This window comes from Camelus dromedarius, chromosome 25 (assembly GCF_036321535.1).
Source record: "Camelus dromedarius isolate mCamDro1 chromosome 25, mCamDro1.pat, whole genome shotgun sequence".
Taxonomy (NCBI): domain Eukaryota; kingdom Metazoa; phylum Chordata; class Mammalia; order Artiodactyla; family Camelidae; genus Camelus; species Camelus dromedarius.
In genome coordinates this window covers 11,599,007-11,623,268 of record NC_087460.1, presented here as the reverse complement: position 1 = coordinate 11,623,268, position 24,262 = coordinate 11,599,007, and the positions used below count along the sequence as shown (strand labels likewise).

The window sequence follows — 24,262 nt, the reverse complement described above, 5'->3', positions numbered from 1 at the left end:
CCACTTGCATATTTAATAGGTATGTTTAACTTAACATGTTTAGACTTGAGCTCCAGCTTGTGTTCCTCTTCTTCCCAGTCCTGCTTTTCCTGTGGTCTTTCTCTTCTCAGCAAATGGTAACTTTTATGTGCTCCAGCCTAAGTCATTGTTGTTAACTTCAGCCAGTGAAACTGATTTTAACATTTTGGCCTTCAGAATTGTGAATGAATAAATGTCTGTTGTTTCAGGCAGCCAAATTTGTGGTAATTTGTTACAGCAGCCAGAAGAAATTAATATACTCATACATTAATAAGGCATAATGTTGTATGTGACATAATATGTAACATATGACATATATATCAAAGGTCTATAATAATGCAGCAAACGTGGCAATTCCTTTTCTTGTTTCTAAATTGATAAATCTGTGCCCTGATAATTATATATGGAAACGAAATTATATAAGGAGATTCCCCAAATGAATGCTGTTCACTCTTCTGTGACAAATTTCAAAGCTTCAGTGGTGTCTAAGGGCAGAAGATATCTTTGTAGGGTCACCTTTACTTAATAGGTGCTCTTTAGTATTAAAAACTGGAAATATCTTTATCTTTGTTTCTAATTATAAAATAATGAGTTTTGATTATGGAATCTAAAACGGAAAATGTAGAAAATGAACATTTTCCCTAACTTATCAGTGCTAAAGTTATTCCGTCACATTAAAAAATACCTAAAAAAATATATGCACTTTAAAAAATAAAAATACAGAATCTTACTCTTTGGCAGCTTGTTTTTCTTCATAAGACTCTATCATAGATGACTTTCTCAGTAGTATATTTAACTACCTCCTTTGCAACAGACCTGTATCATTCCTTTGCATGGGTGTGCCATAATTTATTTAAACAAGTACCTGCTGTTGGATGCTTTGACTGTTTCGTATGCTTCTAGTGCAAATAGTAATACTTCTCCTTTTTATACAGATTTAATGTTCCCTGTGTTGTCAGACGTAAGAGTATTGTCACTCTAAAGAGTTCTTAATTATTTCGCAAAGGTACTGAACGTTAGAAGTAAAGGTTTAAAATTGATTAAGTGCTTCTACTAATTGCATTGAAGTTATTGAGTCCTGATGAATAACTGTAGTAATGGTTAATTTTTTAGACCTCTGACTACCCAGTGGTGCTCTCTTTAGAAAATCACTGCTCCCCTGCCCAGCAAGAAGTGATGGCGGACAGTTTGCAGTCTGTTTTTGGGGATTCCTTGCTTTCGGATACGCTTGATGATTTTCTAGACGAACTACCTTCACCAGAGGTAACATTTTGTCTGAGAGGCTCAGGTTGAGGAAAAAAGAAAAAGCGTGCCACTGTTTTACTGGCCCATGAAACTGGGCTAGAGAGCAAAGAAAAATGCTTAGTTTTGATTATTTATAGAGGTGTATTTTGCAATGTGTTTCCTAGGAAACATTCCCATGAGCATTTAGGTAAATCTATTTTGATAAGGAGAATACATAGAGATATATATAAAAACACACATTTTAATTGCGCATCATATCCCATGAGTTCAAAATTTCAAGTCAGTTAATATTAGGCCCCAGGAATTTAGTATGTTCTACAGGCCAAAGAAAGAGGCAAAGAACTAGGCTGTAAATAGAGCCCCTGCTTAATACCTCAGCTTCTGGGTGGCGGGTTCCCCCTTTTTTAATCTGCTCTTTTCAATGTTCCTGTCTCTACAGGCCTCTTTCCATCTTCAGTTGCCTGTACTCAAGTTATTTGGTTTAAAAAAAAAAAAAGCACCCCCACTCTACCCTCAGGATTTCACTTTCCTCTCCAGCCATCTTTTTATTTTACTATCCCCTCTCTCAGTCTACCTCATCAGGCTTCCTCTTCCACCTGCACCAAGTATCTCGCTGTGGTCCTCAAAAACTTTCCTATCGGTAAATGCTAACGCATCTATTTCAACCTTCCTCTGACTTGTTACCTTGACAGCATCCAACCCTGTGGGTGTCCCCTTTGTGTCCCTGAAACACTTCCTTCTGTAACCCCGTGTTCTTTAGGCTTTCCGCACTCCTCTCTGGCCACCTCTTCCTGGTTTCCTCTGCCGCTCCGTTCTCCTCACTCCAAGTTTGATCAGGTGACAAAGGCGCTTTTTTCCTTTTTTGAATGATAGCAAGATTTAGCGTCAACAGTTCAGTTTTGATATGTCATCATTTTGGTAGCCAGAGCAGTATTTTTGTGATATGTTTCAACGTTCCCTTTATATTTCCCCTTATTTTATTTAGATGAGCGGAAAATTCAAAGATTAAAGTGTTGTGACCCTGGTGACAAGAAGCATAGGGCTCGTGATAGAATTGAGACGGACAAAAGTAAATGGAACAGATGGAAAAGCGGTGACTCTTTCGCCTCATAAGAGTGCTTAAGGCTACATGTGTTCAGTTATGACAGAAAAGAAGTTTTTAGCTGAAGTAGAGTTGATTTATAATATTGTGTTAGTTTCAGGTGTACGGCAAAGCGATTCAGTTTTTATATAGTTTCCTGTCCTATACAGTAGATCCTTGCTGCTTATCTGTTTTATATAGAGTAGTTTGTATATGTTAATCTATACTCCTAATTTATCCCTCCCCCACCCAGAAAAGAAACATCAAAGAACTTGTGCAAAGTGCAGTAAACACATCATCAACGATTTAATCTGAGTCATGGTCTAATTCAGGAAATGATAATAATTACAGCTTTCTAGGAATAGAATTCCTCTTCCTATTATTTATAAATTTTTTTTAAGCATTCAAGTGTATAATTTTCATTAAAGTTTTTGCTTCCACACGAAAGGAAGGAGAGTCGATCCAATGAGTAAATGAGGAATTAAAGTCATTATTTTTTCATACTGTACTGAAGCTTCAGTGTACAAAAGACTTGCCTAGAGACTTGTCAAAGAGGCCTAATTCCATCCCACAATTCAAGACTGATTCTCTAATTTTGAAGTAGATTGCAGGAATCTTCTTTTAACAAGCACCCCAGGTGATGCTTCTGATACATGTGGTCACGGAGTGCACTTTGTTAAGCTCTGTGTTAGAGAGTAATGTAAGGGCTGTGCTGAGGGAGAGAGGGCCCAAGATGGTGGAGCAGTTTGAGTGGGTACCTGGGGGTGACAAAAGACAGCCAAAGCTTCAGAAGAAAAGAACTTTACTTCGTAGTCCAGATCCCAGCAGCACTGTATACAACACAGCAGGCATTTAATAAGTATATTTGTTAAATTAATGAATACTTGAAAAGGGCAGGAAAACGTAAGTGAGACAAAAGAACCAGAAGGCTTTGGGTTTAGAATGAATGACCCAGAGGGCGAATCTGGCCACGTGCTCCTGATTTTGAAGGGCAGGTAATACTAACTTGATTATGCTTGTGTGCAATACAGTTGAAATGTGAAGATTCATGAATCTTTAACTTAAATTTAGTCTTTACTAGATGCCAAATACTATAACATTTTTATATTTATGTTATAGTAAAATATAACATTTAAGTAAATGTAAACATATACATTTTTACATACCTGATCTCATTGAAAACTTTTTAATGTTGGATAAGAGAGTGATGGCCTGAAGCATTCACTGCCAGAAGTTGTACCATTCTAACTTCTGTCACATTGCAAATATATATATAAATGTTCATGTATTTCACATTTTTGAATAGTAGTAATTTATGAGATGTAAAAGAAATAAAGCTACAAAAAGTCCCAACCATTACAAGCTTATTATTTTTGGCGAATTTTGGTGAATACCATAATATCACTGATTTCTGTGAGGGTGTTTATAGGAATATGGAAAAAGATGGAGCTCTTCCATATCTTATTACCGTGGGCAAAATGAAAAATGCTGAAAGACTTTTTGATGACAATGACAAATGCGAACTTACCTGTACATGTGTAATTGTATCTCTCTTTCAAATTGTTTCTGTAGGCATTAAAATTCAAAATATTAGTTAGAAACAAGAAAATAGGAACCTTAAGGGAAACCCATGAAAGAAAAGGCTGTGACAAGCATGGTCAGGTAGAGGAATGTGAGGAAGAGGAGACAGAGCAAGAGGAGGAAAACGAAGTCAAAGGACCAGAACCAATGGATGTGTCACAAGACAGTTCAGTAAAGGACACAGAGTCGAAACGGGTCGTTGGAATACCACTTTTCAGGAAAAAGAGAGTGAGATGATGCTTTGTGAATCTCATACAAGTGACTGAAAAATTGTCTTACTTTCTTATGAGCTGAGAACTTTAAAACTCTAGTCTATGATTTAAAATTTGTTTGGAAAAACTTAGCTGTGGAAAAGAAGTTTTAGAAGTTGTTTGTCTCTTTTCCTGTGTTAGCTGTTTGATAAAATTTTTTTCTCTGTGGTCAACAAATATCATGTGTTCTTAATGTAGTAAACATTGTGCAATGTACAGAAGATAATGTCTCTGCGCTCAAGGCGATTCTGCTGTCAGAGAGGAGAAAAACACTGTATGATCTAGTCTTTTAAGTTTGTATACAAGTCAGCATGACAAATGGTTTAAGAAAAATATTAAAAATTAAATTGGTCAAGAGAAATGAAAAGTTCAGGGAAAGCAACTGTAATTTCAGGAATGACTTGGTAAAGTGTATCAAGCAAAGTCCACAGAACTTTCTTTCTCCAGTTTTGGCCCCACTTTCCCTGTGTTGGTGCAAGCCTTTGCAAAGCTCCAGCTTTACATGCTTTCAGATTCAAATCCAGTAGAAGGCCTGTCTGTCTTTCAGCTGACAAAGCACATCCTTTCTGTGCACTGGCTATGCTCCAGGCATATGCATGTCCCTGAACCAGTTACTGTTGCTTGGGGAACGCAGAGCTCTGATTAGCCAGACCCAGTCCACGTTATCAATCCTTAAGCACATGGATTGAGTATGCGTGAGAAATGTTTTTTCACAAAAGACACTTTGGAAGGGGCCAATAGAAGCGTAGAGGATATAGATGCTGGGCTGTAAAGAAAGCAAAAATATACTATACAAAAGAAGTTATTCCAGGTCATATTGGAAATACACTTATTCATGACTAAAGTTCCTAAATTTGTATAATTCATGAGACTAAACTAAGACCTTTGGGATAAAGGAAATAAATAGAAATAATTGTCATCCTTAATACTTACTACATTAATTGGGATTTTAGGGTTAGATTGTCTCATGTTAGCATTAAATACTATCATCATGGAACATATTCACATTGACCCAACCCATATAGTTTCTAGGGAGACAATTTTATGAAAAAACTAAAATCATTGACTTGAAAGCACATTTTCTTTATTGGAAAAATAATTTTTCAAATGATTAGTGCAAAAATCTGAAATTACTCCTTTTTTTTTTTTACATCACAAAGGTAAAAATAGCTATGGCCCTCTCTGATCTTGTTATTTATACTAAAGCTGAGAAGTTCAGAAGCTTTGACCATTCAAGACTGTATCAACAGTTTAATGAAAGTAATTCTATTGGGGAGACACAAGCCCGAAAACTTTCAAAGTTGAGAGGTAAATTCTTATGATTCAAACAGATGATGTGTTTAAATAAGTTCTGTTCACCAAAAAAGTGTCAAAATTGGTCAATGATGTTTGCAAAAACTATGTTCTGATACAATTTCAACATATGTAACATGACTTAAAAGGGGTTGTATGTCTCAGGTCACATTAAGTTTTATTTCACAGAACTCAACCATTAACTTAATTCTTTAAGTCATGAAATTTTGATTGAGACTATCCAGTATAGACACTTTGGTGGGTGGGGCTGGGATGAGTGGTTTATGTAAGGAGAGTGGTGAGTGACAAGGCTGCAGAGGCAGGCAAAGCCTATTACAGGGAACTTGAACTTTGTCCTGGAATCAGAGATGGACAGGAGAAGGTTGAACTCTCAGGGTGGGTATGAGCCTCTGTGTGTTTCTGATCAGGGTGACAATGCCTGCAGGGAGGAGATGATAAAGGCTTATGGTGGTGAGAGTGAAGCCAGGATGAACTTCGTGGACTCAGTGGGCATGTGAGAGGTAGAGTTAAATAGACCTGAAGGCTGTATCTCCAAAGTGAAGAGGAGGGGAAAAAAATGGCACCCAGGCCAGACTGCCAGATGGCTGTGCACCTGCAGAGGTACCATTTGTCTCTGAGCCTTTTTTCACTGTCTCCTGATTCCAAATCTGAGGTGGGTTATTCTGCTTGGTGGAGCCCAAGCTGCAGCAAGTCCTGGGAAAGAGAATGAGAAGCAGACCGTGTCTCCTTCTGAGACCTCCATGTCGGGAAATACCAACTCTAAAAGGGATGGTCTGTTGGGAAGGGAAGATTTTTCCCTTCACCCATCTTGAGTTCTTGTGGCTGCACTAATAATAAAATTGACTCAAGACATATTAACAGGAGAAAAAGAAACACATTTTAATTATGCGCACAGAGGTCTTGTAGAAATGGGACCAAAGAAGTGGCCAAAGCAGGCAGCTTTTATACTTTTTAGACGGAGAAACTGTACATTTGTGAGAAATTGACAGGACAGAGAAACTTAGGTTTTGGGTGCTCAATTAGTGAGGAATCTAAACAGAGTTTGGGCTTGGGGTGGTGAATTGAAGGCGTCACAAGGTTAGTTTATCCAGGCCTCTTGGCCCTGAGTTGTGTCTTTGGTCATAAGGGGGTCCTTCTACCTCCAGACGCAGGGAGTGCACCTTGCACATGAGAGTCTTATTTCCTGCTTTCAGACAGACAGAAAGGATGGTTAAAGTGTCCCGCTTGCATTGGCTGTTTTTTAAGTAACTTTAATTTAAAATATCAATATGCCATTGAAGCACATTTTAGGGGCAGCCTACCCTGGGCCCCAACAGTTAATTAACTTAATAACCAGAGTCAGGGTGACGCTCCAAATCCTTTTTAAAAATTGCAGTCGACAGTCTTATGTGGAAACACCATGGCAAAAAAATTAGCACCTGCAACGGACTTGAGAAAAGCTGCTGGCTGTTTGGAAACACAGATTCTGATATATTTGTTGGCTAACCTCATTGGGCTGGCCACCGGTACCCAAGGCTTTAGCTCATCTCAAAATACCTATTAGAAAGATTGTGGATATTTTAGGGCTTTTTGGTTTTTGTTTTAAACTGAGGATAGTGGCCAAAAATCAACTCAGTGGGTCTAGATGACGGTAAAACAGAACAGAGTAGAATGGAATGGAATACAATAAAGTGAAATGGACTAGAAAAAAGAATAGAGAAAAGTGTATTGTGTGCAGTAAGAGTAAGTATTGTTGTTTTATGAAACAACCAGGTATGTGCGGTGCGGGGTTATGATATAAAATATATATTTTTTACTGTGAAATATTGTCAACAGAGTTTGAATTTGAATGACCTAGTTTACCAGCCTCCATCCACTATTGGATGGATTTTGTTGTTGTTCATGGGAACAGGACTTCTGGGCACAGCAAAAATGGTTGTAATTCTCTCACTGTCCTCACATGCAACACTTGCTGAAAATTTGAAAAGGGACTGAGTAGTTCTGAATCGTCATAAAACAGCATCACCATTTCTTTGCAAAGAGTATAGAACATTTTTCTTGTACCAAAAGTCACTAGTAAATAATGTTAGAGCAAAGATGTACTGTAAGGATGCCCATCATTATTAAAAACACAGTAAACATCATTAAGTTCATAGTAGGGAAAAATCAGAAACAGAATTTTCCCTTTGTGTGAATACTTCTCAGTCACTTAGAAATAATGTGGTAAGTGAATAGTATTGAAATGGAATGATTTTCATGTTATTTCAGTAAGTGAGAAAATGGAAGTTTATAAAAGGGAATAAAGAATATGATTTAATTAAAAATAAGTATATACATATGACAAAATAATGGAAAGATATATGCCAAGAGGGTATATCAGTGGCTATTAATTGAGTGATGAGATTATATGTTGATTTATGTTTTATTTTTTTCTTATTGGATTTTCTCATTTACCTGAAATGAACATGAATGATATTTGTAAAAATAGCGTGTTTAATTTCTAAAGGTCAACCTCAGAAATAACAATATCCTGTTATGTTAAGGGTCCTTAGTGATCTTTTGTGTTTGTCACTTGGTAGTTGGATAAATGAAGCCCCAGAAGAGTAGGTGTTTTACCAAAAGGTAGACGTCTAGTTTAGGACTGGATAAGGGATCATGACACTTGTACACACAAAGTGCATTTATGAGTAGCTTCGAAATGAACTTTTTCTCAAGGAAAGTATAACTTCTAAAAACGAGTGCTAATGAAGTTAACAGTAACTGTAATTTTTTACTTCACAGTGCTTCTTAAAGAATAGCATGCAGGATGAGGGTGGCAATGATTCTGTTCCAGTCTGACTAGTAAACATAGTGGACGATCGGCAATGATCATTTCTTCCGTGACTGGTTGCCATATTGGCAGGAATAGTTGTGGGAACAGAATCTGCTTAGTGAAAGAATAAAAACCCTGGAGAAACACAAAGTCTGTGTTCAAAAATTTGAGGGATGTCCTGTGGTAAATGGTGTAAATTAGTTTTGAATCTTAAGTGAATTAAATAGAATGAATAGAAACATGTATAATATAGAAACATAAAGAATATATATAGAAATTGAAATAGACTACTGTGTGTGTGTGTGTGTGTGTGTGTGTGTACTGCAAATGTAGACCTTATTGCAGTAGGGATAACATTTGAAATAATCAGAAGTATTGGCAGGTAGCAAATTCTCTTTGAATGCAGGGATGCAAACAAAGGTTGCATGAATTTTGGGGAAAGATATTGTGGTGGTTAGGGCTGGGAGCTGAACTGGATAACTTTAAGGTCCTTTTCAGCCCTGAGAATCTGTTAAATGATAAATGGCATCATATAGTTTTATATGACTTACATGCGATTTTGTCCTAATGTGAAAATCAAACAAAAAAAGGACAAAGAGGGAAAGATAATTGGGCCTTAATAAAATGGAAGCATTTTATTTTGGAATTTTATATATTTTCATGTCAAGGTGAAATCAGTTTGGATGTGAAAAAAATATGTCGTCTAATTGTTTCTTTCCCCAAGTGAATAATTAGTATACATAAAATTGTATAATAATAATTATTATTAACTTTTTTATAGCAGTGAATTACAGTGTCAAAGGCGTGGATTTATCTTGATTTCCATGAATTGCAAATATTTTTGCCAAGACAACACACATTAAAATTACTGAAACTACTGTAGAATTTTATAATATATATAAGATAATATATAAACCTAGTAGTTTGCTTGCAATCTTTCACAATGTTATAATAATATATTTTTTAGCCAATGAATTTATTCTTCACACCAGGAAGTTCATTACCAGAGTATATCCCAAAGCAACAAGAGCAGACTCTTCTAATTTTAATCCTCAAGAATTTTGGAATATAGGATGTCAAATGGGTATGTTATACTGAGCTTTTTGCAAAAATAATATAAAATAAATTCATTTGTGAATTAGTGAAAGATTCATGAAAAGAGCTTCCTATGAAGAATTTTTGGTGCTGAATGTTTTGGGGTCAAGCAATGATGAATCATTGGCTTCAAGAGTTGAAGTTATTCCTGAATGGGTTGGAAAGGGTAAGTCTGGGTGAGGTTGGAAGCATAGAGGTTAAATTCATGAGAGTTCACATGGGAAGTGTAGGAAGGGAAAAAGGAAACCACAGATGGACGTAAGAGGACAGTGAAGATTTGCTAAGGGCCCCTCCAAGTTAAGTGACTTCTGCTTTTTGTGCTTTAATTGCTTCCGCACTCATAGACGTGGAAAGCGAGTAAGACGGGATAGCTTTGTTACTTGTCCTTACCAGACTTTCCCTGTTCCAAATTAGTCAGATGGCACTAACCTGTCAGGAAGTGTCAGGCGTTAACCTTTCTGCTGCTGAATTGTGACAAGGCTCATAGGTTTTTGGAGAGGGGGAGAGCGGGGTCAGGATGCTACGGGGTGGTGGGGTCAGGACGGCAGGGGCGGTGGGGAGTGGATGGTGGTACCACATACAGTAGTAGCTACTTACCAGCCTATATGGAGCTATTTCTGTATTTTTAACAAGAGTTATTTTTCAGCCTGTTTCTTATTTTCTCCTCAAGTGGTAACTATACCTCCTTAGACCTGAAAGCTCATGATAACAGCTAGTGTCTTCCCTTCCAGCGTTTAATGTACTGATTTTCTTTATTCCCATGTTTTCTGGATGCTGACATATACATTGCTATTCTATAATCTATGTCGTGTGACATTTTAATTTCTTAACTCCAAGCTATAAAATAATTTACAGATTAAATTTTGAAATTCACCTTCATAATGTTCATACAGACACTGCAGAAGAAAATGTTTAAAAATCGTGATGCGTTAATTGGCTAAAGATGCTTGCTCTTAAAATGTTTGAAGACATATAACCCATGATTAGGTTTCAGTAAATTATTTAACTGTGTTTCTTGGTATACCCTCTGTTCCCTGACAATGTCAAAATGCTTTTTTTCCCTCACAGTGGCGTTGAATTTCCAGACCCCTGGTCTGCCTATGGATCTCCAAAATGGGAAATTTTTGGATAATGGTAATTCTGGATATATTTTGAAACCGCACTTCTTAAGAGATACTAACTCAAAGTTTAATCCAAATAAAGCAGTGTATGACAGTAATCCAATTACACTTACAATAAGGGTAAGATAAATAACTTTCTCTTTTACCCTTTTTGATTATTATTTAGGCTAGATAGTATAAATTCATATTTTGAGTTTCATTGATTTTCTTTAATGCCTTTTAAGTTTCTCTTGATCTCTTCGGGTACTATAGGAGGGTGGTATTCCAGCATCCTTTCATATCTGAACAATGTCTTTCTGTTGCCTTTTTGTATGAATGAAAAAATTCAAAAACTTGCCTTGTTCTGGTTGTTCTCGGCTAGAGGAACCAGGTCTAGTTGTTCTAGAGAGAAGACGGGCTGAATCAGCCACCCTCTAAGATCCCTTCCTACTCCGCACAAATCTCCTTGCTGCATTTCTGGTGCTCTCCTCGCTCCTTTTTTAACCTACCTCCCAAGTGGTTCTTTCTCTCTTTCATCCGTGGGTTCCTCTTTCCCTACCTGCCCCTAAAATATGTGTGTGGCTTAAGGCTTTTTCTTCATCCTCATCTCAGTCTAAATATTCTCCCCGTATTCTTTCACATGCACTCATGGCTTCAGCCACAAACCATGCTCAAGTCTTTGATCCGCCCTCATTTTTGGACTACAAAGGCATACTTTTAATAGCCTGCTTAGCATCCCTGCCTGTTTAGTCACTGCTGGGTCAGACTTAAAATATGAAAGCCTGAACATCCCTTTCTAGGCAAATCCACTTCTATTTTATTTAAATTTCAATGAATGGAGTTGAATTCATTGAGTCGATTAACTCAGGCTAGAAAATTGGGAGCTGTTCTTCCCTTCCGCATCTCTTTCATTTTCCATCTCTAAATTCTATTGATCCTACTCCTAAGTGTCTTCCTTATCCATTCTCTTGGTCTGATGTCATTTGCTGCTCCACTTTTTTTTTTAGGAATGTGTTCCCTGTTATCACCTCTATTCCTTTGGCTTCCTTCCTTCCTTTCGGGTCGCTGTCCCAGTCATCCTGATCCATCTTCCGTAGATCAACCAGAGAGATTCTGCTGCACTGCTCATCTTACTATGTGGACCTAATATTTGTCTCTTGATCGCTTTCTTAGTCTGGCCCTGCCCTACTTCTATAACCCCATGTCTCACCACTTCCAGCCCTTCAACCCATTCTGAAACCACGTGGAAGAGTTTTTTGTTTGTTTGCTTGTTTTGGTCCGCAATGGCGCCTCCATGTACTGCATATGCTGCTTCCTTTGACTGGACTGCTCTTCCATCCTTCATCTGCCGATCGCGTTCGGACTCATTTTTCAAAACTTTGAGTCACTTCTTTTTGGAAGCTTTTTCCTCTGCTAAGTTGCGCTTCTTTTTTAATTTTCTTCTGTTTTTGCAAAGCACCCTACACATGCGTACATTATGGCACTTAGCACACTGTATTATAATTCCTTATGGTTGTACTTATCTTCCCCCCTCACTTGTCTGAGGGTCCTTTAAGGATAAGGACTGTGTTTTGTTCAACCTTTATCTCCAGTGACTGACACAAAGTATATGCTCAATACACGTAGGTTAATTGAACGAATGATCTGTTTTTCAAGTTGAGAATACTGAAGAGAATCTGTGTGCTCTTTTGTTAAGAAAGTGAAGATGGAAGATAGCTAGTATGCAGAGATGTTTACAAATGCCACCTGTTTGTATTCTGAGAGGTCTCAGGCAGGGGCATAAGTCGCGTGGTGTGAAAGAGGCAGGGTTAATAATTTTTCTCAGGAAGCTGCTGCCATAGCCACGTGGGTCTTTCCCACTTGCTCTTATTATTCTAGGGAGCTTTGTGATTATGTTGTGACTTGTGCAAATTGTGCAGGGCATGACTTGGAAATCAAAAGACCCAGTCTTGCCATTAGCTTTCTTATGTCCTTGAGGAAGACATTCAGCATTTCTGGTTTACTCTTTGTCTGTAACTGGAGAGCTTTGGATTAGATCAGCTATTTTCAAGCTTAGAAAAACTACGGAACCGTTTTCTAAATTCAAAATCTCATGCAGAAGACCAATAGACGAAAGCAGAGCTGTCTGGTTGACCACTAAGGGTTCTCTGTTTGACGTCTATCCTCTGCAGTGACCCCTAGAAGGGCTTTGTGAATCAGAGTGTACAAATTGCTTGGACAGTAAATCTCTAAATTCTATTTCAGTGCTCATATTTTATTATTATTATTATTTAGTTAGAAATGGGTTTTACTTGGCATGAGGTGCACCAAAGCTTAACCCTCTCCATGTTGATGAGGGTCTGTTACCTGCAGAGCTGATGTTCAGCTGTTAGGCCCTGTTATCAGGGTGCTAACTGTTTACGGTCAGTGTTCTAATTATGCTGACCCATCGGTGTCCATTCCATACTGGTTGTTACATATGTGCACAGTCACTCTGGTTTCTAGCTAATGCCATCGTGAGCGGATGTAGGAAAGTAAAAATCATACATGGGCACTTCTTGTTTTCTTTTCTCTACCTTCCTTCCTTCCCTTCTTTTTTCTAAACTTATTTATTTGTGCCTCTTTATTATAATCTTCAGAAATTGAAATTGTGTCTCAATTTTTACATTACTACATTTTGCAAATTGTACACTTCAAATACTGTTTTTTTTATTCGGACTTCCATTCCTTAAAGTAAAGCAAATCTTTGCTTCAACAATTTGCTTGACTAATAATAGGCTAAATAAAACTATTATTGATTACTTTGTGAAGTGTTCTTCTGCTATCCAGTCCCTAATATACATATGAAATAATTGATTTTGTCAAACTCAGGTTACTTTCCATAATATAGACAGCAATGGATAAGGTAAAATTTCATTATAAATTATCCAAACATATTTTACTGTAAGAAAATGCTGTTATAGGAAATTATGTGGTGCTTTTTCTTACATTTCAGAAGTAATAGTCATAGTTTTCAATTTTTTGCTGTATGTATACAATATGAATTTGAACATAGTTCATGTTATCACAGTGACTCAACCTGAATTATAGTAGAAGGGGATTATAACAGTGCTTTTAAGCAATGGTTTTTAACAGTCATAATAAATACTTCTAAAATAAAAGTATTTGTTGGACTATACATCTTGGACAAAGTGGATTCTACCATAAAAACATATTGGTAAAATGGAATAATTTAGACATGTTCCTGGTATTCATCTATTGATACTTGAGGATAAGAGAGTTAAAATTTAAAATTTGCTTTATTTTCCACCTTCAGTTATTTTTGTGGGAATTGACTTAGAGTCTGTCATGTTTTCTGGAAAAAACATGTTTTATTTTGAAAGTAAGAAGTGATGTGGTTTGATATTCTGCTAAATGCTTGAATGCAATTATTTTGTCCAGCTCATCAGTGGTATCCAGTTACCTCCCAGTTCTCATTCATCATCTAACAAAGCTGACACATTAGTGATCATAGAAATTTTTGGTGTTCCAAATGATCAGATGAAACAGCAGACTCGTGTAATTAAAAAAAATGGTGAGCTCCTAATATATTTCATTGAACTTCTATTAGACTTCTTGTTGGAAAGCTTAAAATTATATATTGATAGAGTTTTAGTATATATTTATTATTCATAAGGCAAAGGCTTAGCATGAAATTCGAGATGCCCAAAGTGCTATATGAAGCAAAAATAATTCGATAATGATTTAATGTGTTGGTTAGATATATTTTAAGATTACAGATACAAAAATGTACCTGGCCTGAAAAGTTAGGACTTTTGTTTTCATTTTTACTTCCTCTTTATGTTTCCCCATTTGGCTGAATTAAGAGAGACATTTTGATGGCTGAAAAATCTACCTAGTTTCTAGCCTCTGTGTAAAATACAGAATTTGTGATTTTTTTCTAATACAGCGTGTTATGTATTTTTACTTCACTGCTTGAATTATTTTAGATCAAAGGTCTATGGCTTCTGACTCAAGCTAAGAATGCCATAGAAACCTACTCATACAGTACTTGGATTCATAATCCAGTCATTTTTGCCAGAAGGGCAATGTAGGAATGGAAGAAATGACTTTGGTAAGACTTTCAGTGTTCCAGCATCCCGTGATATTATTTCGTGTAATACAGTACTGACATTGTTATTTCTTCCCTGAGGTTGAAATCATTAAGGAAATTAGGAAAATATAGATTCTTGGGGTTGACTCTTAGTTGGGATCACCTGGGAAGAGACCTTGGAACTGATCCTTTGAGTCTAGCATCTTCTTTAAGTGGATATTCCCAAACTGTAGTGGACTTCATTTCAGAGTCTGGAAATCTGCTCCAGGCTCAACAGCACTGACAGAGGAGCAGGAGCAGTTTATTAGTCTTTTTCTTCTTTGGTGATAATCCCCCCAAATGTCCACCGTTTACCTCCTCCCAACCCCCCGAATATTCCTCCAGCACGGCCCCTAGTGCAAAAAGCCATGAAAGAAGTTTCGGGAAGTTTTTGTTATTTCATCAGATGATATCCATGGGAAGGGATATTAGTGATGACTTACTGCCTTATATGGCACCCCTTAGAGTGGAAATGGCACAGTCAAGAAATGGTAACTGTTAATATCAAGAAACTAATAGTAACCTATCTCTTGAGCTCTCCATCCCCCTTCCTCACATCTTCATGGAAAAATGCACAGAACATTAATTTATTCAGCTCACCACTGTAATACTATGACTCTAGCTCCCCTGAGAAATTTGATTACATCCTTGGGTTTTATGGGACTATCCTTGCAGAAATTCACTTTGGTTCATTAAACATTACTAAGCCCTTTATGTTGAAAGCCTGGTGCTAGGTGTCCAGAAACTTAGATTCTTTGTTTATTAAATGCATTCTTATGTATGTCCAAGCTAATTATGTTGTAGATAGTTTACAGTTCAGTAGGGAATGTGAGATATAAGTAAAACTATTATAAAAAAGAGTCATTAGTGCTTTAAAGAAAACATAAAGAATTGTATGGAAGGCAAATTTAGAGATGGTTCTTGGAGAATGAGTAGAATTTTTTTATGAAGCTTGGAGATAAGGGGATTGAAGTCAAAAGGAATAACACAAATGCTAAAACCTGGAGAAGATAAAATTCAAACACGTTGGTGGAAAGTAAAGATGTTCAAGATGGGTGGAATACAGGGTCTTAAGAAAGATTAGGGTGAGATAAAATGAGAAAGTCATATGGGGGAGAGTCATGGAAAATCATGAAAGTGATGATAAGATATTAGAAAGTTTCTTTTCTCTAGAAAATAAATTAAAACTTCTAAATGTATATAACACTAACAGAGTTGAGCATTAGGGAGATGGTGTCTGCAGACTAGATAGGAAGATGTGTGTGAGAGGAAATGAGAAATACAGTAGAGTTGGGATATGACCTCGGGGTTAGAGGATGTAAAAGTCAGGTCATAAAGAAGGGCTGTGGCATCAGAAAAGGAAAGGAGGACGTATGGGAGGAAGACCAGCAGGAACGGGAAGTTCAGAGAGCAGGACAAGAGGGTTACTAAGCTTACCTCCTGGCTAGTGGTCGTGTCATGAAAGACACAAGAGTCTGGGCAGAGAACAGCCACATCTGAGTAAGCCGTGGACGTGATCCTTCAGTTTTGATCATGCCAAAGAAAACTGTATTTCTGATGATCGAATTTGGTATCCTGGTTTACTTTTTCTTTTTTCACTTTGACAAGTCAAAGGACTTTCTCATATGATTTTGTGTGTATGTGCGTATGTGTGTGTATGAAAAAGAAAGAGTGTGTGTTTATAGTGAAGTAGGGTTGGAGGAGAAAGAATAAATTAGTATAAGAATTTTGTGCAGACATTTTGCAGTGTCTATAAAGAATTGACTTTTAAACCTGCCCGTGTACTGCATTGAGTTATTTTTCTTCTTAGGGCAAGGTAATAACGGTCATTATTCCAGCACGAGACAATTAGTTTACTATTTTCATGGGCATCGACTGCATCCCAGACTACCACCGACCAAATGTGCACTTGTGGCCACAGATACACCATAGAAAACATAGATGTGGTATAATTGTCACAAATTCTTCAATATTTCTTCAAACATAGCTCAAAGGACAAACCTATTGACACAGTAGGTGTAGCATTTCCTTTGTCCATGAAAAACAATACGTATTATCTTTTTCTGAACCTCTGAGTCTTTATTGAGTGGAGTGTATATTTGACCTGGATGTGAATTTCCTGATTTTTTTAAATTATGCTTAAATTTTATCTGATTTGGGTCACATCGTGACACAATTTAGATTTCTTGTTTGGAAAGAAAGTGATTGGGACGATCTATTTTGCTAGAGATACAAATTACTCATCAACACAGCAGTCATACTGCACAACAATTAAACATTTCTGCTCTGTAACCAGACTCCATTTGTTTGAATTCCTACCCCACCACTTAATGGCTATGTATGTGAAACCCTCTGGAGTTTATGGAACATCTTTGAGGCTCAGTTTTCTCATCTGTAAATGTGGATAGGAGTAACTGTGATAAGGTTGTTGTGAAGATTAAATGAGATTATCTACTTCAAGTTTTTAGAATACTGCCCAGCAATTGTAAACACCCAGTAAATACTGTTATTGTAATTATTATTCCTTTCTCATTGGGTACATAAAAAATTTAAGTGCGCTAAAACACAAGCTTTCATTATTACTATTAAAGTGTTAAAAATAAAAACTTTGGAGAACAGACATCCTGCATTGTCCCCTAGGGACAGTGTTTATGATCGTTGATTCTGTCTATTCCTTTATATTTCAGCGTTTAGTCCAAGATGGAATGAAACATTCACATTCATTATTCAGGTGCCAGAATTGGCAATGATACGTTTTGTTGTCGAAAATCAAAGTTTATTAGCGGGAAATGAATTTCTTGGGCAATATACTTTGCCAGTTCTATGCATGAGCAAAGGTAATATTCCTGAAAGTAAGGTGATTGTGCTAATATTTATATAGAAATTGGGTTTACCAAAGATACGCTTTGATATACCAAATAGCTCTCTCTGTGATAGTCAGAGGCGAAGAAAATTTTATTTATTGACACCTATTTTCTCTCAGGGGAATTACAGAAGTGCATTTTGATATAGGAGGTGGGGGTGGGGTGGATTGCCAGGAAGACTAATTAGACAAACTTGGCCTGAATGAGAATTTCTTTACATGGATTGCAGCTCTTTAGTTTCTGTTGAGAGTAGTCACGGCTACCATGGAGCAATGACGGGTGGGAACCCCACAGAAGGGAGACGCAGTGACTCCTTCTCTGGCCTGAGGAGACACTGGGAGCCCAAGACCATCGTCTCTTGACTCTCTCCAGGGCCGCCTCTACACTGCCGTCGCCTTGCCGGGGTGGCTTCCCCTGTGCTCCCAGTGACCTTGTCCCAGTGTGTTTACTTTTCTAGCACCATCTGAGACGTCCCCAGGGAACAGTCTTTCTCAAGCAGAAGGGTGGTGGCTAATTTTGGAGACGCTGGGCTTTGAGGGAGGGGAAGCGTGAGTGGTGTGGTGTTAGGTAGTAGGAAGCCAGAATAGAAGCTTCTCATGTTTTATTTTGGGGGAAAATTAATATCCATGATGGACTATAACGATCTAGGCCTTAGTCTTTATGTGTGCTTGGTAAAGTTACATTATTTCTCAGTGGCACTCTTGGGGCCACTGCTGATTAAGCTGTTTTTATTGTTCTAATTAGGTGTGATTCCCTTTGCAGGTTACCGTCGTGTTCCTCTGTTTTCCAAAATGGGTGAGAGTCTTGAGCCTGCGTCCCTGTTTGTTTACATTTGGTACATCTGATAGCAGTTCTCGTAGTGCCTGACATCCTGTTAGCTACGCATCGCAATAAAACAGCTAAAATGAGTGTCCATATCTTTTTTCTTCTTTTCTGATGTAAACTAAAACAATTATTTACAAAAATGGAAATATTGAGCAAACGCGCTTTTTAACTTTTAACATTTTTAATTGGTAGAATTTACAAGCTTTAAAAATATGTCTGATTGTATAAGATATGTTGCCAAATATTGGGCAGTAGAAATGCAATGCGAAATCTTAGGGTTTCAACTTCTAGACACCCATTCCTGCACGTTGGGAAGGAATTAGATTCCCAGGTGCTTGGTGCCTTTTTAAATCCTGGAGAGTAATTAGCCCCTGCACTCTCAGACTGGTTCTCAGATGCACGGGCTTGGGTACCCTGTAATTACACAGACACTTTAATGAGTGCGTGTAATTGTGACTTGCATTCACACTGTGTATCTATCAGACTCCCTATCTATAAAAGAGATCTGCCATGTGGACTTACATGCTTGGATCTCTGAATGAATCTGCAGTGTTTCTGAACCTGTACCAAATGTACACTGAAGACTGTCTCTTGGTCAGAGATGAGGTTCCTGTGCTATTTCATATGCTGGGCGGCTCACCATCAGCAGGACTTCACTTGACTAAACATCACAGGTAGAAGAATATGGTTCAGTATTACCTGTTCTTCAAAAAACCCAGGCATATAAACGGTCATTCTACCCCTTTGTTGCATGGTAGCAAGGTGAAAGCAGGGGGCCCTCATAGGTGTTTGTTGAAATTAAATCTGAATTTATAACTAAAATAAGAAAATTAACTATTATCTGAGATGTTTACTAATGTATTATCTCTTGATGACCAGAAAAATACAAAAAACCCATCTACCATGTTTTACTAGTATTGTATTATCAGAACCAAATATTTAAAAGAAAAATGCCACTAGGAATTCCAATATCAACCCCATAAGTAGTAAGATGTCCCAGAGGACTCAGTGCATGATCATCCGGTGCCTCCCTCACGGGCTCTCGAGATTTAAGATCAGGGTACAATCTTCCCTGGAGGGACGCCTCTACTTTGCCAGGTTACAGATGGATCTTATTTAAATCATTTATTATTCAGCCTAATAACAGGTGGGATGTTCAGCCCATTAACCCAAGGCTTTATTCTTCTCTAAACTCCTAAGGCCTTTTGAAGATCTGAAACTCCATGAGATTGAAAGACTTTGATCAGGCGAGTTTTGCAAAAGTGTTCATTAATTCTGCAGCAGGAAAAACTTTGATTTCTCATTTATACCCACAAGTTTTGAAATAAGGAAGAAAAAAAGGATGTGTTTCCTTTTCTCGCTTTTCTTCAGGTACCACTCAAACTCAATTCATTCATTTTGGAGACCAAATCTTTCACTTTTTAATATTCCATACTACGTCAGAAATCCAGTTTTGAAAGGAAACATTAAATTATTTTCTTTCCTGTCCAATAATCTTGCAATGTTTTACAACATCTTTGGTTCCACTGTTATGTGCATTATTTACGTTACCCTTTACATGTAACTGTAACTATTATTATTATCATTTTCTCACAAGAACCTTTGATACTACCAATGGAAACTGCACAGCCAGGGGATGTTCTCACACTAGAGAAGGTTGGAAATGGTGAGAAGCCTGCTTTGACTCAAGCTTTCTAAGCCCAAATCAACAGTAGGTCCTTTTCCAGCACCTTTTCACTGAGACACTCCATGGTTTTTCATTTGTGCCTCTCCCTCATTGCGATGAAGAATCAACTGTGTGTGTTTCTGGTGGTCTTTGGCTGGAGGGCATTCACATGAACCTGGACTCTTCCCTTTGTAACACTCACTACCTTGGAGGGATCAGCGTGGCAGGAAAGTTTCGTTATGTTGTTAATTTTGACCTTTTCTCTTTTTTCCTGCTTCTGGTTGTTTAGGGCCTCAGATAGGAAAGATGAAGAGCACGCTCTCTGCATGCAGACTTACCCTGCCTTGTTTGGGAGACGGTGGCCACGGGGGGCCCCTGATGCTGGTTGCCGAGAAGTGAGGTTGCCCCATTTTGAAAGAAGTGCGTGGAAGCTCCGTGGGGCAGGGGGAGGGTATGGTGCTTTTGAGGGATGCAGACACATGCACCCCAGATTGTGCCTCCAGGGGTTCCACTCAAAACCTTTATCAGATCTCAGGGCTTATTTGGGAGCCAAGGTGGCAAGAAGCTCATGTTGTGGATTAGGATAGAAAACATGGAATTGCTTACTTTTAGTGAACGTTTTATTGAGAGAATTTATGGACTGGATTCCATTTTTCAGGAGTTATTAAAATTCCATATTTTTTGGTAGTGCATAAACATTTGTTGAATGATACATCTTTCAAAGTAACAACCCTCTGGAAATACTTGTACCAGCAAAGTATTCTTATGATGCATTCTGGGTTCTAAGGCCATACAGTTTGAGCCCTCCGTGACAATGCCTCTGGCTGGGTGAGATCCAGTGACCATGAATTGAGTGGTGGTGAAGAGGGGGAAAACTACAAAGAAGTTTCTCTCAAAAATTGGATTTAAGAACTTCAGGCATTTATGTTTGGTTTTTCTGATAGAAAAATAATACAGCATTCTCTTGGAGCTTACTAACCCTCAATAATAAGCTTATAAGTGGATATGTAGGTTCATATATTTAATTCAAATTTTAAAAACTCGTTACAGATTTACTTAGGTCTCAAAGTACTTGATGAGATTTACTTATTTGCTTGTCTTTTTTTGGAAAATACATGAAAAGCATTGCATAACTGTAGGCACACAATTAAAATGTGAATGCATGTATGATTTAAAAGACATTAAAATTAAACGTCCTTTTAAAATTTTATGTACTGAATTTTACACAGTCAATTGGAGAAATTGATTTCTAAGAAATCAGTGAAACTTAGAAAACCAAGAAGCACAGCCAGAGAATAAATAACTATAAAAGACTGATTCTGATTTCTCTTTGTGTGTTTAGTACACCACGTTATCTTTGGTAACAAAAATGTCCTGATCTATTGTGATAGAGAGGCCCCAAGGTGAAAAAATACAAGTAGTTAATGAATGCATATGTCCACAGCAATGGTCAAATCATACTGTTTCCTAGTGGATACCATTTTTCTTCATTGAGTGGGACACTAGAGAGTTGGATATTAATTGCTCCTACAAACGTGGTTTTGCTCTTCACGATAAGCATTAAGACATGTCCTTGGAGCTCTGTGACTTCATCATATACAACCTGAAAAGGGATAGAAAATGAAAATATATATCAGATATGCTTAAATGTATCTTAATACTATTGCTTTTAATGAAAATATTTGCATGCTAAATAATATCTGGCACCTTGGAATGGATAGGTTAATGTTACTAGAATCTGTCGCTTCTAACTCTAATCCTGAAGAGCTAAAGGTTCTGCTAACATAGAGAGGTTTAATGACAAAATATTTCTCTAAGAAGCTGAGAATTTACTCTGATTCCATTAGTAATTGTCTATCCCAAATTTAATAAGACTGTAAAATCATTCTCCATGAAGAAATTTAAATACCCATCACCTTTTAACTGTCCTTGAATTTACTGTGCAACACGGGACCTTGAACACTATCTTTCTTTGTTGAAGGCTAATGAGGAAAGCAGACCGATCTCCACGATTTCCTTGTGTTAATTTAATGTAGAGCAACAATATTTCCTTCTACGTGTGAAGAAGTCACTGTACGGTGACTTTAATTTATTTAAAATTGTTTAATTTTTAGTTATGAAAATACATGCTCATTAAATAAAACATGGGGATGAAACAAAAGAGAATAAATGAAAAAGGAAGAATCTGTATTTCTACCATTAGGAGGTAATTACAGTTAACATTTTGATGTACTGTTTGTTTTCTATATATAATCGCTTTTTAAGAATCTGAGCTGTAATTATGCTGTGTGTACAGTTTTATGTCTTGCTCTTTTTCACTTACTAGTCATATAAATATTTTTAAAGAAGAGAGCTGTTGAACTGTATTTTATGATATACAAGATGTAAGTCATAGGCATTACCACCGGGTGCCTGTGGTGGTAAAGAAACTTTAAAAGTGTAGTACTATCCAGAAATTAGTTATCCATCATCAAAGGAGGGGAGAGCTGTGTATAAATCCAACATGGTTGCCATGGAAACTCCTTATAACACATTTACAAAAAGAGTTTCATAGGATGGCACGAATTTGCTTGCTCTTTATAGCTAAGCTACAAGATAGACGCATTCTCTATATGTGCAAAAACAGAATCAGAGGAAACAAGATGAGAGGGAAGTTTGTTGAGTCCATTGCGAGGCCTGCTCGGTGTGTATGGATGTGGTCGCTGGCCCACTGCACCACATCTGCCTACCATTTATGAACCCATTAGCAATGAAATTTCATTCCAGCTCAATCTGTTAGCTGCTCTGAACAATGATTTACTTATCAAGTAAATAATAATTCAATCAAGTGACATGAGATACAATGTAATATGTTTGTCCAGCCTACCCTGCTTCACGAGACAACTCCTGGCTCCCTACTCTTCTAGGCTTTTACTCCCCCATTCCAGACAGGAGATTACCTTTTAAGTTTATTCAAATGTTTATGCTCATTCAAATGATTCCATTGAATTTATTGAGTTCCCCTGGATAGTAAAGGATTTTAAGGACTGCCTGAAAAATTTCAAAACCCTACCAATGTCATTCATCTTCTTTAATTGCAACAGGATGACCAGTGTGAACTCCGTGAACCACGTTTATCTCAGCCTGAACGCTTGTCTCCCCAGGACTTCGGGGTAAGCTTTTCCTTCTCTCCACAGTGGTTATTCTGAACTGTCTAAACTAGTCTCCGTTTTCCTCCTGACAACACCTCAGCCGATGAACTCATCTCCTATTTTACAGAGAAAATAGATGAAGGGAACCTCAAAGTGTTACTGTGTGTAAAGAAAAATGGAATAACCCTAAGAATTAGGCTTTTGGAAAAGTCTGGCTTAACTCTGTGAATCATATAAATTAGTACTAAAGATGTAAATTTCTAAGAAACGTATCAATGATTTATATTTACAAGAATCTGTTGTCAACTACAGATCTTCCTTGATTTACAATGGTGTTGAATCCTAATGAGCCCATGATAAACTGAAAATACTGAAAGTCGGAAATGCATTTAATACACGTAACCTACCAAACGTTGTAGCCTAGCCTTGCCTAGCTTAAATGTGCTCAGAACACTTGTCAGCCTACAGTTGGGTAAAATCGTCTAATACAAAGCCTCTTTTATAATGAAGTGTTGAATGTCTCATGTAATTTATTGAATACTGTACTGAAAGTGAAAAACAGAATGGTTGTCTGGGTACAGAATGGTTGTCAGTGCATTGGCTGTTCACCCTTATGATTGTGGGGCTGGCTGGGAGCTGTGGCTCCCTGCCGCTGCCCAGATCAGGATGGAGCATCCTACTGCATATCGATAACCTAGGAAAAGATCAAAATTCAAAGTGTGGTTTCTACTGAACACATACTGCTTGTGCACCATAGCAAAGTCAAAAAATTGCAGATTGAACCATCATAACTTGGGCACCATCTGTATGTGTTTTCTCATTTGAATATGGTGATCATAATATTTCCCTTTTAGCACTATAGGGAAGAATAAAATGAAATCATGAATATAAGCCTTACTACAAAGCCTGGTACATGGTAAACACTAATAAATGATAGCTGAAAAAATCTATCAAATACACACAAAAAGAACAGTCGTTCCTTGGTATTTTCCCTCAGTTGACAGGAGATAACAGTTGTAGACAAAACTGAGTCTCCTAGGTATTTAGGAAGCCAAAATTCTCTAATAAGTGATGTCAGGGATTAATTGCCTTCCCGGTTAAGATACAAACATTTGAAATCCAAAGTTTATATTACTTTAGGGATTTCTTTTTCCTGTGCTTTATTATGCAAAAGCTATTTTCTTGAAAG

At 37.4% G+C, this 24,262-nt stretch overlaps 2 protein-coding genes across 3 annotated transcripts in view; one reads left to right on the top strand and one right to left on the bottom strand.

The window, feature by feature from the left end:
• Positions 1–18,296, top strand: part of PLCZ1 (phospholipase C zeta 1) — a 35,936-nt gene extending 17,640 nt beyond the window's left edge. For both annotated transcript variants that reach the window (XM_031444029.2, XM_010988849.3), the window contains 9 exons: positions 1,132–1,281; positions 3,917–4,016; positions 4,098–4,158; positions 5,333–5,484; positions 9,249–9,365; positions 10,445–10,617; positions 13,897–14,029; positions 17,275–17,424; positions 18,214–18,296. In XM_031444029.2, coding sequence (XP_031299889.1) covers positions 1,132–1,281; positions 3,917–4,016; positions 4,098–4,158; positions 5,333–5,484; positions 9,249–9,365; positions 10,445–10,617; positions 13,897–14,029; positions 17,275–17,424; positions 18,214–18,296 — 1,119 coding nt within the window. The remainder of the gene's footprint in view (positions 1–1,131; positions 1,282–3,916; positions 4,017–4,097; positions 4,159–5,332; positions 5,485–9,248; positions 9,366–10,444; positions 10,618–13,896; positions 14,030–17,274; positions 17,425–18,213) is intronic.
• Positions 18,297–20,533: 2,237 nt separating this feature from the next.
• Positions 20,534–24,262, bottom strand: part of PIK3C2G (phosphatidylinositol-4-phosphate 3-kinase catalytic subunit type 2 gamma) — a 266,488-nt gene continuing 262,759 nt past the window's right edge. The window contains exon 33 of the mRNA XM_031444030.2: positions 20,534–21,545. Within this exon, the coding sequence (XP_031299890.2) occupies positions 21,393–21,545 (153 nt within the window). The 3' untranslated portion in view covers positions 20,534–21,392. The remainder of the gene's footprint in view (positions 21,546–24,262) is intronic.